The sequence below is a fragment of the Anomalospiza imberbis genome, chromosome 19, assembly GCF_031753505.1.
Source record: "Anomalospiza imberbis isolate Cuckoo-Finch-1a 21T00152 chromosome 19, ASM3175350v1, whole genome shotgun sequence".
NCBI classification, from domain to species: Eukaryota; Metazoa; Chordata; class Aves; order Passeriformes; family Viduidae; genus Anomalospiza; species Anomalospiza imberbis.
The window spans coordinates 10,356,123-10,373,514 of record NC_089699.1 but is presented as its reverse complement, the minus strand read 5'-3'; the positions used below and the strand labels follow the sequence as shown (position 1 = coordinate 10,373,514).

The 17,392-nt window shown below is 35.9% G+C and overlaps 1 protein-coding gene across 5 annotated transcripts in view; it reads right to left on the bottom strand.

Moving 5' to 3' along the window:
• Positions 1-17,392, bottom strand: part of STXBP4 (syntaxin binding protein 4) — a 66,974-nt gene that overhangs the window by 35,378 nt on the left and 14,204 nt on the right. For all 5 annotated transcript variants that reach the window (XM_068209658.1, XM_068209659.1, XM_068209660.1 and 2 more), the window contains 10 exons: positions 17,012-17,144; positions 14,875-14,981; positions 14,315-14,498; positions 13,245-13,323; positions 10,688-10,770; positions 10,097-10,193; positions 8,660-8,772; positions 7,918-8,004; positions 6,739-6,804; positions 908-1,084 (listed from right to left, as the gene is read on the bottom strand). In XM_068209658.1, coding sequence (XP_068065759.1) covers positions 908-1,084; positions 6,739-6,804; positions 7,918-8,004; positions 8,660-8,772; positions 10,097-10,193; positions 10,688-10,770; positions 13,245-13,323; positions 14,315-14,498; positions 14,875-14,981; positions 17,012-17,144 — 1,126 coding nt within the window. The remainder of the gene's footprint in view (positions 1-907; positions 1,085-6,738; positions 6,805-7,917; positions 8,005-8,659; positions 8,773-10,096; positions 10,194-10,687; positions 10,771-13,244; positions 13,324-14,314; positions 14,499-14,874; positions 14,982-17,011; positions 17,145-17,392) is intronic.

The following is a 17,392-nucleotide window of genomic DNA, read 5'->3' as shown; positions in this document are numbered from 1 at the left end:
AGAAGTCCTAGTAAACAAACAGTGATGCAAGAACACCTGACATAAAAGATGGACATCTCACCCAGATGTTCAAAAAGAACATCCAGGGTGTGATTCACCTCATCACTCACAATCAGATGACTGGAATTCCTCCTGGGAGCCACAGGGACTTCCTAACTTCCTAAGCTGTTCTCTGCAAGCTTGTTTACCCCAGAGCTTGACTTTATCTTCTAATATCTTGAAATATTAAATTAATTCTCAGGCTGAAACAAGGCAACATTTCAGTAGGTTTTCTTCACCAATGCCAACCTGCTTGCACTTGTTCAAACCGTGTCTAAAACACAGGTCAGGAGTTATGAAAAAAAATTTGAAGTGCATCAAATACTTTATTTCTGAAATGAAATACTTTTGTTCTGAAATGCCTCACTGGAGATGAAGTAGACTTAAAATATAAAGCTCAACTAATTTTTTTTTCCAGGATTAGTAGCATTCAAATGATTACCTTGATTAAATCTAAATTTACTTTGGAACAGGACCGGACTTTATGTGGTTGTTATTTGCCTAACAGAAACATAAACCTGAAGGCCATTTTCACATGAGTACAAAAGCATACAAATATATGCAAGGTGTAGTCTTTAAAGACAACATATCTGCAGCCCAGAAACTATTCCATGCTTAAAGCTTGAGATGTGCCATTCTGACCTATAACCCACATATGCTAGGAGTTCCTGGTTTTCCAGCCCAAAGATGTTTGGATAAAGGAAGCCTCGTACACTTCACATTACCCTCTTCAATCCACATCATCCCAGTTATTGAATAATAAAAGACAAACAGTGACCTACTTTAGAAAAGCAGATGAAAAGAAAATGAAAACCAGATACACGACAACAGCAAGGAAACCATGGTAACTCTGACAGGCTTTGCTTACTTTATTTTGGCCAGAATGCTCAGTGAGCTGAGCCTTCAGCTCTCCAATTTCAGCCTCTAACAGGCGAACCACCTCTTCATAGTCCATCTCCATTCCCCGGGCCTGCCTCTGCGCAGCCTCTGCAAGGTGAATTCTGCTGCGCAGGGCTCTTGTCTCCTCCACAGCTGCCTTGGCTTCCTGCAGATTATATAATTCAGTGGAGAAGTTACAACTTCAGCTACCAAAAAAAGGAGCAGATTTAGCTCACAAGTACTGCAGTTGGCATCAGGGCTACCCGTTAGTGTTCATGGTTAGAGGGCTCAATTACTAATTTTTAACATTATGATGTGCAAATGGAAACCAGGTATGCACTGAGACATATTTTTCCTAATAAATTAAATAACAAGTTCTATAATTACTGAAAATCTACTTGAATGAAAGGTTTTCTTGAAATGCACCAGATGCTGTTGATCTGTCCCACTGCTTCCACACCAAAAAAGTACCTTAATGAGATGTTACTTCATTTCAATTTTATTGCCTGAATTCACACTCTAGTCACAGCTCACACATCATGTAGATGGACTTTTAATGCAAGTCATTCAGTCCACACTCTTTTCAGAATCAGTGCTTTTTAAGAAAATCTATTTTTCTGCCTCATTCCTACTATGCTCCTAATAGCCTGGATTATCACAGAAGAGTGTTAGACAAAACATATATAAATAATGTACAGAAACCAGAAAATCAGAAACTGCCAGCTTTTAACTCAACTAACTTAATCCCTAAATGTTGCAAAATGTCCTTTCAAGAAAGATATTGCTCAGTTCATTTTAGGACTGAATATTAATTGAAGTTAACTGATTAATAAATTAGAAAGCCAAATTAAAGGTCTGTACAATGGATAAGTTTACACTCATCTAGGAATAAAACAAACAAACTGCTCACACAAAATGTACAGGTTCACTGGCACGAAAATCACTGAACCATCTTTTCCCTCAGCTATTAATCTGTAAGAAAAGTCACTTAATATCAGTTTTCTGAATAATTAAAGTTATCAGATTTGAATACACAAATTCACAGAGCTTCAAGTTTTTTGTAGAAGTTGCTCAGTTAAGGATACTTAGGTGAATATTCTATTCCTGGTCTACCTATTACATCTTATAATTATGATTATATCCTGGCTGGGAACGGAACTAGAGGGAAAACAGGTGGGTGTTTCTCCTCCCATAGAGGAGAAACACATGATAATAACTCTATACCATGGAGGAAATAACCTTCTAGAAGCTAGGTTTGAAATTGCAGTCTCTAAAAAAACCCAGATGACCAGATCTTCCTGTTTTGTGGAAGAAATTGCATATAAAATGTGTCATAATAGAAATGTCTAGAGAGGTCAGTCAAACTTAAAAATGTAGATTTAAATCTTTCCTAATGTAGAAGGATTTGTCCTGTACAATCAATATACTTCAAGTCAGGTTTTCCTATATTTTGTGATAACATTCTTTCTGTAAAATGCTCCACCAATCTCAGCTTCATATGATTTTTAACCTCTACACTGCCAGTCTTAATAGACAATATATTCTGGGCCATAAATCAGCTAATCTCAGTGACATATAACCAGTACATCATCTTCCTCATCTTTGCAATATAATACCAATTTGGACGGTGGCCAGGGATATCCTGGTCTCCCAGAAAATAGAGCAGTGGAAGTAATGACACATGTAGAACAGCAACACCATTGGTGAACACAGGTGACATTGGTGTTGTATAATTTAGAGGTTTCTGTTACAGGGCACAAGCACTAAGAGATCCATTTAAGTGACCTTTAATTTGACAGCAAGTAGAATGATTTTCTTTTTTCCTTTGGAAGCATTAGGTGAACAACACAAGGACCACCTGCACCTGGAAACGCAGACTCATCCCAAGCTTATTGCTCTGTGTGTGTTTTTCCTCACCTTGGTGTCACAGTTGTGTGTTTATAGCACTAAGAGCAGTGTGAGGGTCATTACTGCCCACACTCCCTGAAAGCACAGCAGCCACCCCTCCTGCAAGCTGCTCCTGGCACTCCTTTTTTCCTAGAAACAATGCAGGGAACACAGGGACTTCTAAGAAGTTATCAACCTACAGAAGTAGAGGTCAAATTACTCCCTTTGGGGAGGGTATTTTCTTGCCACTGTAAGAAACAAAATGAGTCAACAGCAAGAGCTGGCCCCTGCTGCTACAGAGGATGAGTTGGGAGCCTTCAGCAGCAAAGGCATCCTTGGGAAATAGGCTGGAGGTGGGAAAAAGACTCTCGGAGACAAAAGTGAAAAGATGCTCTGACGTTAAGTTTGACTAATATAAATGAACACAGAGGCCTTGAGAAAGGGTGGCATCTTAAAAACCCACATTTAGGGATTATTTAAATAAACTGACATGAGAAAAGTGAAGAGAAAATTGCTATTATGAAAAGGGAGGTCTTCATTTTGAAAGAAGACATCCTTGAGATAAAGGTTTAATCTCTTATAATCCAGAATTGCCTTTACTCCTCCACTGTTTTTTCAGAACCCCAGTTGTTGAATATTAATTTCTCTGTAATAGCAGACTAAGTATGACCAGATTTCAACAGTGAAAGACCTAAAGGAATAATTAAGGAACAATGGCTTCCTACATTACAATGAAACAATTACACACACTACAACTGAATTAGTAAAATCGTCTGACACACCAGAGCTATTTGCTGGAGCAGAGGGGCACAGAGGGGTATGATTCCATCAGGTTTTCTCATTCTCCAGTTACTGGAATTGGCACTGTAGGGACAGTGGGTTCTCTCACCTGGCAGGTAAGGGGGCCTCATCAGTGAAGAATTGATGGGTAATACCCACTTCAGCAACATGAGCTCTTGTCCCACTCAAATGTATGAAAAAATTGTCCAAGGCCAGGCTGGACAGGGCTTGGAGCAACCTGGGACAGTGGAGGGTGTCCCTCTCCATGGCAGGGGGGTGGAATGAGATGAGCTTTAAGGTCCTTTCCAACCCAAACCAACCTAGGATTCTAAGACACAACAAATATTGGATCTGCAGCTGCTAATATTTGATTTATATAAACACCTCATGGGACCCATTGTCCTGATCTGGTGTGAAGCCACTACAACCAATAAGGAACTAACAGCTGGAGGAGAGAAGTTAAATCCTTAAAAAAGCAATCTCAAGGTACAGGTTTCTTCCTAAGCCAGGTTCTATTTCTTCCTTGGATAAATTTGAGTGTCAGAAGGTTTTATCCAAGTTTTATTCCAGCCACCACAAACATCAGAACTAAGATATTCTTTTAAACCACATGAAAACTGTAGTTACAGATCAATCATGCTTGTTGATTATTTCTACAAAAATTGCATATTGAAATAATCCTTTAAAATAACTTAGAATATCTTTACTATGTATTAAAATTTAAAAAAACAAAACCTAATGAAATAAACTGAACACTTCTTTCAGGCAGGGTGAAATAGAATAGATACTGCTTCCAAAATAGCAGTCATTCAAAGCCCTTATTTTCCCCTTAGAGAAAACAACCACAGAGTAGGAAATCTCAGCCCTGTGAACCATGTCCAGGAGTTTGGGATACCACAAACAGTGTCTTATCTTCACAACCTTTCCCACTTCCTATGTTTAGCTGAGTGCTCCAGCAGACAGAAACTGCCCAGAAAAAGCTGTAGTACAGAAGGGATCATTCAGGCTGAAACACCCCAGGACTCTCAGGCAGCACAGGATCCAGTCCAACTCCTCCAGGAAGACAGAAGACATCATTACAGATTTCACATTCATGCTCTTGGCAAGACTTCAGGTACTCAGAAGTTCCTTTCTGTGTTTTGTGCCAATTTCAGCTAACATGATTTCAAGGAAGCCCCAAAGATATAGTGCTATATCACAACTTCAAAGCAAAACCAGATCAATTAATGAATTTTAATTATTTCATACCAATATCAGAAAATAATTAGTACCTCACTGCAAGTTTAACAGCATTTCTAATCTTAACAGTTTATTCATGCTGTTACTGAGTCAAGCACTGTTTAATGAATTGGTACTAACAAAGCATGCTCATTAACCAGAATATTTGTACCCCTGTCTTAATTAATCTGTAATCTCTGCAATTCACAATTAGTAGAAAAGAGAAATACCACAAAATGTACCTCAGTATATGATTGGTAACCTAAATCTCCATTTAAAACCTTGTTTTTTCAGGAAAGCAGTCATTTAAAAAAAATGTTTAAATTACACTGAAGTCAGAAGCCCTTAAGCACAGACTTAAATTGTTTTTTTTTTGTTTGTTACTTTTAATCAGGCCATTAGGGTTCAATAATATACTCATTAACTCCTTTCACTAACCAGTTCAAGCAGGAATGCACATCATAAGTTAAATGGCAACTTGTACTATAAGTAGCCTATTTTTAAAAAAACTTATCACCAAGAATCTCAGTGCCAATATTGGTTTTAAACAACAGAAATATATATATGATAATATATTTTAAACACTTGAACATGCATCAAGTATAAACAGAAGACAATGTCCATTAAAAGCCCACTTTTATCTCCTAAAACAGAACACACAGTGCTGTAATTATATATAATTTAGTATTTCTCTTTCACTTCATTGCATGGAACCCTTTCAATGCCTACGAGGAAATCAGTATTTATCCCTGGGAGGTTTGCAGGGCAAAACTGAATTTTACCACCACAGGACAGTACCTGAGAAAAATAAAAGTGGGAGGACCTCGAGTGGTGGTAAATGGGCACTGCTGCCTCTTAAAACATCTTCAGCCAGCCCTGTCCAAGGCTGCCTTCCCAGTACAAAGAAGGTTTGTACTGGGGATTGTACTCTGTAACAGCTTTAGTCTGGACTAATACACTGAACAAGTGTTCTGGTCTAGAACAACACAGTCAACCCATTAGAGAATGGGAACTTCAAGTGCATTACTGGAACAATCTTCCAGTTAAATTTTATCCAGAAGATAAACCGATTTATTTCCCACAGTGTACAGAGGAAACAACACAACACTAATGGAAAAAGCTTCCAAGCAAGCTCTCGTATATTCAAGGAACAAAAGGTGATAATGAAGGTGTTCAACGAATCTTATGAGCAAAATATAAAACTAATCTTAATAGAGGAGATTTTTAAACTTTATCTTGCATTTTTACATGACATCTGACATGAGAAACCCACAAAGGATGGGTGCAGCAGTGCAGGAGGGAAGGAAAGCAGCCAGCTCATTAGAAGGAAAAGCTGACAGGGGGTTCAGGAGGAAGAGGGAATAGGAAAGTTCCTTGGGTTTGAATCCAGGCTATAAATGAGATGAGACTTACATTTAATTGGGAATTTCCTTTAAGAGACACAAGGAAGTCAAATACTCTGATTTATTGGCTCATAATTATAGATAGATTTGGAGGCAGAAACAAGTCTATCCTCAGAAAATCCTGACTACAACCTTTTTTTCCTGATATTTTTTTCACACTTGATTGACATATAAAGTAATTAATGTTAGGACTGTAAACTAGGCAACTGTTGCCTAAGAATAGCAAAATCTCTTCAAAAACACTTAAGACTAGAAAGGTTCTACTACATTATTATCCCACTTCATTGATTCAGCTGGTCTCAGGGCTCCTATCTCAATTCAATAGCAGAGAAATAGATTACTGCTCTAAAAACTGAAGAAATCAATTCTCCACCTTTAATCAAAAGCTCTGTAGTAACACAAAAACCACCTTTGTGTTGAAATCAGTGTGAAAGTATAGTCTATACGAGCACTAAGAGAAAAAGAAGTGCTCCTTTTTCCCTTCCACAAAAAACAATTAAAAATTTTTTAATTTTTAGAGACATCAACATACTTGCTTGACTACTTGTAGCTGCTCTGCTAACTGCTTCTGTAAGTTCACAGATTCAAACAACTCTTCCTATTAAAAAAAAAAAAAAGATTGAAAGAGAAACAGTTTTGGTCCTAAAGCAATTAGCTCTTTCAAAACTACAGATAACAATACTTAACTTCTATCAACAGCTTTTATAAAACCATCTCTAAAACATAACTGTTCTGTGAGTTCATCAGTGCTGTTTAAGTTTCTTGAGTATTTTAGAATTATTTATTGAACATTTCTGGGATATGTGTAGAAGTGTGTAAGAAATAAGGCAATTACTTATAGATTGATCATTGTCAGTTTTCCACATCAGCAGTTTAGGGACACCTGGCCAGTATTCACTGTGTTCAATGTAAATGGGACTCTTTCATTTCAGTACAAAGCTCTCAGGAGAAGAATCATTGTGCACAGAACAGAGAACTATCTCTGGCCATTTCAACCCAATGCTTCTGTAATTTACAGAAAGAATTTTTTTGGACAAAGGGGCAATTTTTAAAATTGTCTTTATCCCAAACTCAGTACTCCTGTTCAAGAACCAGAGTTATGTATGCTGAACACAAACTTCCTATCTTATGGTTTGTTAAAAAAGAAAACCAGGACCATGGGAATGTGGCAGCAACCTGGGGATATTAAGAAATTATATTTATTGCTTTAGGACTCGGGAATTTTGTAATGTCTGGGAAAATATGTATTAATTTTGCACACAGATTAAATTATCCTCCAGTTCTGATTCCTTTCAGAAGTATCAGCACACGCTCAGACTCTGCAGTTCTGCATCTCCCATTTTTAAATAAAATTGCCATGCAAATCAGTCATTTCTCCAAATTCACTTCTGTGAAATGTCTGCTTAGTCTCATTTCTATACAGACCAGATTATAAAATGTGTTAGCATTCAGTATAATGGCTAAAATTCAGTCTCCACAAATATACTGTAAGCAATCTTCAAACATGATTAGGACTGTTTGCACTGCTATTTTATTTATCTATGAAAAACTGCACATGAAATTAAAAAAAAACCAGTAAATTTCTATACACATTCAAAAAAACCAGTAAATTTCTATACACATTCAAAAAACCAGTTAATTTCTATACACACTCAAAAAAAAACCCCCTAGTCTCTTGAATAATTTAAAGCAAATAAAAAATAAGTGTTACCTTTAATTTGCTCATTTCTTTTAAAGCTTCATTTCTTTCTTTCTTAAGTTTTTCCACATCATCCTCCAAGGAATCACAGGTTACAAACTGCGTGTATACAAATATGTAAGATTGGAATGGATTGCTAAGTGTGTCTTCCATAATTTTTAATATATTATATTAAAAGTTCTTGTTAATAAAACGAAAAGAAAATCTTAATTTTAGAATGATTTATAGATCTGAAAGTGCTAAAAGTGTTTAATAAAATTTTAAACAACTTATCTTCCAAATGAACAATTACTTTCCAGTTTAAAATGGATTAATAAAGTGTTTTTAGAAGTATCAAGAATACATCACTATTTTAATATTTTAAATAATAAGGCATTTTATTTTAGTGTTCATATACTAAAAATGCTCTTTAAAAGTCACCTCTAGAATAAAATGATTTTCACTGTAGCAGTAGTTCAAATCACTGGGCCCAGTAATTGTTTCTCACTCACACAGGTTGTAGCAATCCAAATTCTACTAAGAAACCTCAGTAAATCAATGTTGTCCAGACTTACAACAAACCACAATTACATTAATTGCTTTCTACAAATTAGGCTGCTGAAAAAAGCTTCACAGGAGCTAGGATAGCTTAAAGAACCCCATGCTGCAGAGCCGTTTTAAACATCTGCCCAAAATTTGGAGTTATTTTACATACAATAAACTCTCAGATAATCTCCTCCCAACTGTTTAAACACTGACCAGGCACATCTTTTACCTGTGAGTCCTGTAAGCTGGCAACTTCACTGATCCCAAAGGTTTCAGATTTGTGGCCATCATCAGCTGCATTTGATTGCACAGACAACAGATTCCTTGAAACTTCAATGAAATCTAGGAAAAAAAAAAAACAGTTCAGATTTTGTTGCTGTAGCCTGGAAGTTCAGTTTAGTAACAGTTCACTGATGCAACACAACTGCCAGTATCTCCATGAACAGCCACTCTGATAAATGCAGTTTTTGAAAAGAAAAAAAGAAAATCAGAGAGAGATCTCCAAAGAGAAAGTTCTGGTAAAGCTGGTAAGAATAAAAATGCCCAAACACATCGTGGAATGAAATATCTTCAAATCAAATTGTGAAGGAGAAAAGAAAACAAAGATGGTGTGATGTTCACCTTCAAATTACCTGAGATGCTCTGCATTTGGCAGGTGTCTGTGAAAAATGAAATAAATGTGCACAATAGGTATACACACTTGCCCTTCCCAATGAATTGACCTTACCAGAGGAGACAGGAAAAAGGAAAAATTTCCTGCTCATAGTTTCAGAGCTCATGGTTTCATTTCAGGCCCTTTAAACCCCTGATATAGGCTTGGAAAAATTGATGTGGACCAAGTTGGAAGTTTTAAATACAAACAGGCTCTAATGCACAATCAACATGGCTTGGATTACCCAGACATTTTGGATTTAAAAAATGCTGCTACATTATGACAGAAAGGTGGAAACATAAAGGTCAGTTTACTCCACATAAAATCTGATAGAACATCCAGTATCTTTCTTGCTGAAGATCTTTTTGGATGTTTAAGTACAAAATACTATTTTTCACACACTAGTGTTTTTCAAAGACTTTAGGAAAAGTGAAAATTTCCATCAGTTTTAGCATCAGAACCGTCATGTCTCACAGTTTCTGAAAAATATTTCTAAATTATCCGTGTTATCAACCAAAATTGTTACAACCACAAAAAGCAACTCATTCTCATCAGAATTAGGTTTAGCTGGAAGAATTGTGATGGCCTCCCTGCAAACCTGTTTCTATATGCAATAGTTGAAATGTTCTTGCTTCCCACATACTAAAATGAAGTGATCCATCCATTTACTTGCTTCAAGAAGCTTCTTTAACCATCAAAACTCTCCTAAGCAATTTCTGGAAAAATTACAGTTCCATATTGTCAGAAGAAAAAATTAAAGATTTTGTGAGCACAAAATAAAACCGTCCCAAGGCTGCTCTTAATAAAATAAATTTGTGATTTGCAATCCCACTACTTAGTTTCAAGTAGAATTTCAAGCTTATTTTTATATAGCAAAATAAAGTTCTTGCCTCAAATTATCATTTTATTTGCAGCAGCAACCCAATACTGACAAGAAATATATTAATAGTTATTATCTGTAATGTCTGTATTCCTACTTTTCATTATTTTCTATGGTAATTAACAAATTATTACCTCCAAAAGACACTGTTCCTTTAGAATCTTTATGAAGTTGCTGCCTTAGGGCTTGCTGCTGTTCATCTGTGAGCTGAATCCCAAGATAATTCAGTGCCTGGAAGGAAAAAAACTTATTTTGGAGTGAAAAAAGAAAGGACTACAGATAATGACTGCAGGGACATGGGGGAGTAATTAAAGAGCTACACTTCAAAGAGCTTTTGTATCCTGGTACACTCTCACTGACAACACTTTTATTCCAGAGCCACTCAGTGACTTTTCCTCCTAATTGAGAGATGTTCAGATATTATTTAACCTTGAATACAGATGAGTGTAATAAGCAAACCCCTTTGTCCTTAATAACTGCTTTAAAAATCCTGAGGGATGTTCTGATTCCCAGAAGAGTTAATCAGTAATTAGATTAACAAAAACAGTAATTTGCCCAATCCATAAACTGAAATATTGGCCCGCAACATGAAAGAACTACCCAATCAGAAAATTCTGTGTGTCATTTATACTTTTAAAGTTGTCAGCCTAGAAATACTATCCAGATGTTTTACCTGCATCATGAAGGGGGAGGAAGGAGGACTCAGAAGATTTTAAAGTATTTACCCTCTCCAGCTTTTCTGTTTTGAGATGAATACTCAAGTTCTTTCCTTGGGGCTCATAAGCATCATTCTGGCTGGGGGCAATAACTAAGAAATAAAAAAAATAAAGTATTAATGATGTAGTGCTAACTATTGCTTTGAAAAAAATTTTTCTGAAGCTCTGCTTATCAAGTAGATGCCAGCTAAATACCCACTTGCCAAAAATACATGTTAATCCTTAGACTGACTTTTTTTTAAAGGACATAATTGTAATCAACAAAAATTATGGGCATCAATCACTTCCACTATCTTTTTTGCATAAAAAATGACAAGTAGCAAATTAACAGAAAATAACCAGGAATAGCTTTGAGTGATCCATCAAGCATATGGCTTCTCCTTGTGGTATTTTCTCTTCTCTCAGAGAGACACAGATACTCAGGAAACAGAAGGGGAAACACACTTGTGAATTCTAAGAGAGACCTCCAAGACACACCCTTAGTGTAACTGACAGTTGCCACTGGCACATGGAGTGATCTAGAAAACACTGGGGAAAGAGAGGGAATGACCTGTTCCCAAATTTGGGAGGCAGGTTAAACTCTTCTCCAAAAACTCCTGTCCATTAGGCCATCACCCCTCAGCCCCTTCTACCCCTATAGTCAGAAACACAAGTTTACATGGGTTTTTTGAACTATCACTTTGGATTTTAGATGTATGCAAATAAAAACAATTCACTGTTGGCATTCCTTGTTTATCAATATAATGTAGGTCTCAATTAATCATTTCATTAATGAATTAAAAAGGTACTGAAATCAACCAGTGTTTGACAAGGATCTTGCAGTTTGAGATTCTCTCTAAAAGAACAGAAGGAATCACAGAGAATACTTTTTTTTAAGAACTTCTTTAGTTTCACAGCATATCTGTTTCCAAGCTCAAAGTAATTTACATTCTCTTTACATGCCAAAAGCATAAACCAAAATATCCTGAAAATCTGACATTAACACCTCTCACATGCTATATTAAAGTCTGAAGACAGTGGGCTAGAACCTTGGTGGAATTGGCTCCATTTCCCTTCAGCTCAGAATGAAAAACCTCAGAATGAAAAAGTGTGTGAGTTTGTGTAAAAACTTCTCCAAACTATGCTGATTTTATCATAAAGTGTTAAAAAAAAAGAGTATCTCATCTAAGAGATGCTTTAATTTTTCAAGGTTATCTTTGAAAGTTTATCCTTGAAAAAGGGCAGCATGAAAGAAGTGGCAGCTTTGACAAAAGATGTGCTGTTAAATAAGAAAAAAAGGAAACATGACAAGAAGCAGTACAAACTGGAGCTGCAAGTATCTGTGCTTTCTGCTCTACTCCCTACATTCTTCAGATGTGCTCACAGACTGTGCCCTTCTTGGTGTCCTCAAAAAAAGAAGCTCCTGTGTACTGAGTTATATTAACCAAGAGTCTTATATTCTGAATATATTAAAAAATAAGACTTTTGTCTTGTTCCTTTGATTCAGTTGTAGTGTTTGTCATGGCCAATATGTAAAAACTGTGTGACCATTAATCTCAAGGTATATTCAATACTAAAACTTTGTCAGTTTCAACAGCCTACATTTGGTCAGTTCACCCTTCAAGGAAGGCAAAGAACTGGTCAGATTTGCAATATGGGGACTGTGTCATTTTAATTCTGAATATCTAATATGGAGTATAATAAATGCAGGTACAATTTAAACAACATCAGTGGAGAGACATCTGGAATGAATTAGATCCTGTGTATTTGTTCTTCCTCTCCTCATCCTCAGTATGTTAGACATGAAATTAAGAAGTTCAGCTTCTGCCTGAAGAAAAAGAATATTCAGGTCTGCACAGAGAAAATACTGAACGGAGTCAGTTCTATCAGTGTGCCAATGGGGACTCCCATTATTGTGTCACTCTTGCATTTTCATTGTTTCTAAATATAACATATTTGTTCCCTACAGGAATTACAATTGTTCAGCTCAGATTTGGTTCTGACCACATTTCACAAACCCTGTTTTTCCTTAAATGTTTTTTTCAAAATAGATATTCTGAGATGTGATCAAAGTGACTCTTGTCCTTGTTTAAATGTCATGACTCTAAAACACAAATATACATGATATATTGTATTTGTTAACTGAAAAGCTGTTAAGAGGGCTGCATGTTAATTCTATCCTTTCAACATGCTGCCCTAATTTAAGCAAAAAAACCATGCAAGCAGCATACATGCCCAGAATTTCATCAAATCAAGAAAGCACAGTTTCTATGGCAACCTAATCTTGATCTATATGTGAGTCTTCATTATCTGGTTGCTACTGAGTCTATTATCATGACTGCTGTATAGCAAATGTTGTGATCACTCATTTTTGTTTGGTTTCAGCTGTTTGTTAGAGACAATGTAAGTTATATTTGACAGAAGGTACTAAAAATCCATTGATCTCAGTGCTTTATTTAGGAGTATAAAAACAGTGCAATATTCCCTTTTTTTTAAAGACTACTGAGTCTCACTATGCACTATGTTCTGTTTGACTGTTATTGAAAGAACAAGGAAAAGGGTGGCAGGGAATTAAATCAGCACTTACCCGTGGCAGACACATCAGCAGGATTGCTGTCTGGAGCAGTAATTGGAGATTGCTCTCCCATCTTCACTCCAGTTTCCATCTACAAGAGGAAATGAAAAGTCATGAAATACCATTCCTAAAGCAGATCACAAGCCAAACTAGAAATACAGGTTAATGAAAAAAGGGACAGGAAGGAAGACCAGGGGAAGGAAAAAGGGCTGGGGAGATCCAAACAGCCCCAGGAGAAAAAGAAAGGCATGGAGGGGGTGCTGGTGAGAAGGAAAAGCATTGGAAAAAATCAGATTGGGACCGCATCAAAACCTTGGGTTTTGAAAATCTTCACAGATTAACATAGCACAGTCTCTCTAGGCAACCCACTTCAATGTTTATATCCCTAATAGGAAAGGAAAATGGGCAAGAATTTTAAGTGCAAATATAAGAAGATTTAAGCATCACCTTGTTTGACTTCGTATTTGAGAACATTTTATTCTTCGTTCTTCTAAGGCAAAACTTTATTTAGCTTTAAAAATATGATGAATTGAAAATGTGCTTTCAAAAATTGAAATATTAGTTTTAAAATCTTCTTTCTCGTGGCCAACATTACTTCTTTACAGTAATGCTGAGCTGCATGAATCAAAACAATTCCTGCTTAGCCAAAAGAATGGGGAAAAACCCCACATACTTCCAGGAGTTTTTTTAAGCAAAAATCTCATCACCAAAGAGCAAGCGTGAGATTGTACTATACTCACACATATGTAGTAAGCAGGGAGTGTTTTATCTCTGAAATACATAACTATTTATATCTAATTCCAAAACTTCAGAGAAACAGTAAAGGAGAACTTGGTATCTAAGAACACAGTTAATATTTATTTAATTTTTTTTCTTACCCCAAGTCAACTAATTCCTCTCATCAGTGTGGTTTACTCTTCTGTTACACAACATGGTTTTTCCAAAGGTTTTGATATTCCAAAGACAATATTGGGCAGGAAAACAGTCAGTCATTTTCTTAATAAAATGGAAACTCAATTACAATTAGGAGAAAAACAACCAATTGCTCAGTTTGTTGTAAGAGGAGTAATAAATACACTCACAGCATCTGGAGGGAATGTTGAAACCAGCCTCCCACTAGGAGAGGGAAGAGGACCAAGTGTTGCAGCCTGCTGCTCTCCATGTGCTACAGAAGATGTTAAGAGGCTGAAAGGATACTGCAGATTCTGTGGACAACTGGGTATGTTTTTCTGCCTAATAAAAGCTATCTCCCAAAAATTTTCAAACCTAGAATAAAAATTTTTAAAGCTTCAACATGTTGTATACTTATATTATTCATAAGATTATACTTCTGCAAAAAATTACACGTTTCCAAACAACATGTGTAGGTTTGTCTAATTATTTTTCTAAAAGGATGTTCTGTTACCCATCACAACAAAGACAAATACTGTAATTTATTTTAAACATTAAAGCATCATAATTTTGCAGGTCTACAAGGTGCAGTTGAATCTTTTCTACGAAATAATATTATAACTGAGTATTTAAAAAAATTAGTACCCCTCATTTCCTCTAAGCACACAAAACCACATTTCACACTAATCTGATCATAAATATGATCTATTACACCATTTTGGACGGTTGGCTGTTTGACAGTGACAGATACCTCATCTTTGTTCTGTTGATTATACTTTTTGCCTCTTCATAGGAGACTCCAATCATGGACTCTTTGTTGATGGACACAAGCTGATCCCCAGGTTTCAATCGGCCATCCTGAAATAACAAATATAAAACCAAATCCACAAACTTTATATTAACTGCTAACACTACAGAAAGAACTGAATAGTCACAGCACTTGGACAAATTCCCTTGGTTCTATTAGGACAAAAAATATCAAGAACAGTTCTGCATTCTGCTTGTGCTTGACAATCCTCCAGAAATAAGCAGATTAAACAATCATCCCTTAACATTAAAGCAGTTATTATAAAAACTCATTAGAGAAAACAGACCTCAGAAATTCTATAAAGAACTTTGGACCCAGCTAAACATTTCTATTAAAAAAAAAAAAAAAAAGGAAAGAAACAACAGCTTTAGGAAGCTTCCAGCTCTGAGCTGGATTAATTTGTATTTCAAAGCAAATGATCATGGCAATACACGGAATTCTTCAGATACTCACTGGCCATGTTAATGAGAAAACCAGACTGGTCTATTAGTACTCACCAGTCAAAACCATGACAGAAATAATATTGTCAGCTTTGTCCTTCTATTGAATTAATTGCAAACTCTCTACCAGCACAAGAACATCTCACATTTCTGTCCTAGAGACTCCAAGACAAGACTTTAAACATGCTGGGCTAGATTTCTCACTAAGATAGAGCTTTCTTTACTCACATTTAAACAGAGCCCTCAACAATTCAACTGGAAATTCATGCAATTCACCTGTGCTTACAGAGTTATGACATTTGTCGTAATACACATCATGTAACACAGAACACGGCTCTGCTCTTCAGCTCTTAAGAAATCAAACACAAAATCAATCTATTTGAAAAAAAAATCGCGTACAGAAGATGATACATAGGAAATAAGTAAAATACCTTCTGAAAACCAGTATAATTTTACCTACTTAACAACCACATAACATAATTTTAGCAGTGTTCTTTTAAACCTATGCCAGTACTTTACTACCCTTTTTTTGTCACTTAGTGTTTTGGTTTTGGTTAAAGAATAAAGCTGTAGATCTTTCATTTCGCTTTCTTCCAGCATGTTTTAAGATATCCAACGGTGCCCTCACGTGGCAGACGTTTAAAATATGCTTCCTGTTTCAATTCCCCAAACAGGATAACCAGTACTGGGAAATTACCTCTATTATTGCTAACATTAGAGCCTAATGGAAATTGATGTCTTAGCCTCAGCTTATTGATTATATGTGATAGGCTTTAAATTATATGTTGACAGTGAGAAAAATGTTTTAGAAGGCACAAAAAAATAGGATAAAATAAAAGAGGAATGATTACCATTTATCTACTGAAAGAGGTCTTTGAGAAACACTGCATTTTTATCTTCCAGATTGCATTTCAGGATTAAACTTACTCTACAAAAATTCAGTAACAAATAGTTATAAACTGCTTGGGGACAAAACCCACTGCTCATGAATTCAGCTTGTCCCCTCTTGCTGGGCCACAGGCAAAGGCTGGTTATCTACACTTCCAAATAACCATAATTACTCAGGATGCCAGAGGAGACACTTGGATCAACAGTTCTGTGTACCTGAACCAGGCAATTACATTATTTATTTACTTTTTACACTGACAAATCCCCCTGATTTACATACTGCATTTGTCACAAATTAAAACAGTAATCAACACCAATTCATACATTTTATTAGTCTGCACGATCAGAACATTTTTTCTAATTTGCCTACACAATGATTTCCAGCTGCAAGGATCCATCTGAATTAAGTCTCAGGGAAATTTGATTTTTCCAGTGTCCAAGAAAATACAAAGAGGTGCAATCTGTCCCATCCTTCCTGATTTACCTTGCATCATGCAATCTCTTATAGAAGTTGGTTTTGTACCTTCTCATACACAAACTGAGGAATAAGATCCTCATTTACCTCAAATGAACTTCTGAATAAATTTTCATTACCATGTAACTCTGTTACAGTGCAGTGAGATAATTCTGTTAAAAGAGAAGGCAAGGAGGAACACAAACACATTTTTTATTTAAAATATGAATGCAGATGTAGCATACCAGAGCAATTAAGGCAAAAATACAGGTGTCTGAAGGTGAAGGAAGGCCTTTACCTTATGGCAATCACCACCAGGGATAATTTCTTGAATATATACCAAAGGCCCTTCATTTCTGTTAATTCCTCCCACAATATTCAAACCTAGGCTTGTTCCTTTGCAAACAGAGATAATCTGAAATGCACTGTCACTAGAGATACAAAGAGAAAGAAAACCAGAATTATTTCACAGAACTAGATAATAAAGACTGAAGCAATAACTTATTTTATCTAACAGGTTTTGCTAATATGTATTACAGTAACAAATAGAAATATTGGACATTTAATCTCAGTGTTCAAATATTACACTATTTACAACAAAATCAGCAACCTCAGGCACTTCTGACAATTACAAAAAGAATTTACACTCTATTTTACACGGCTAAAAACTCTTCTTTAT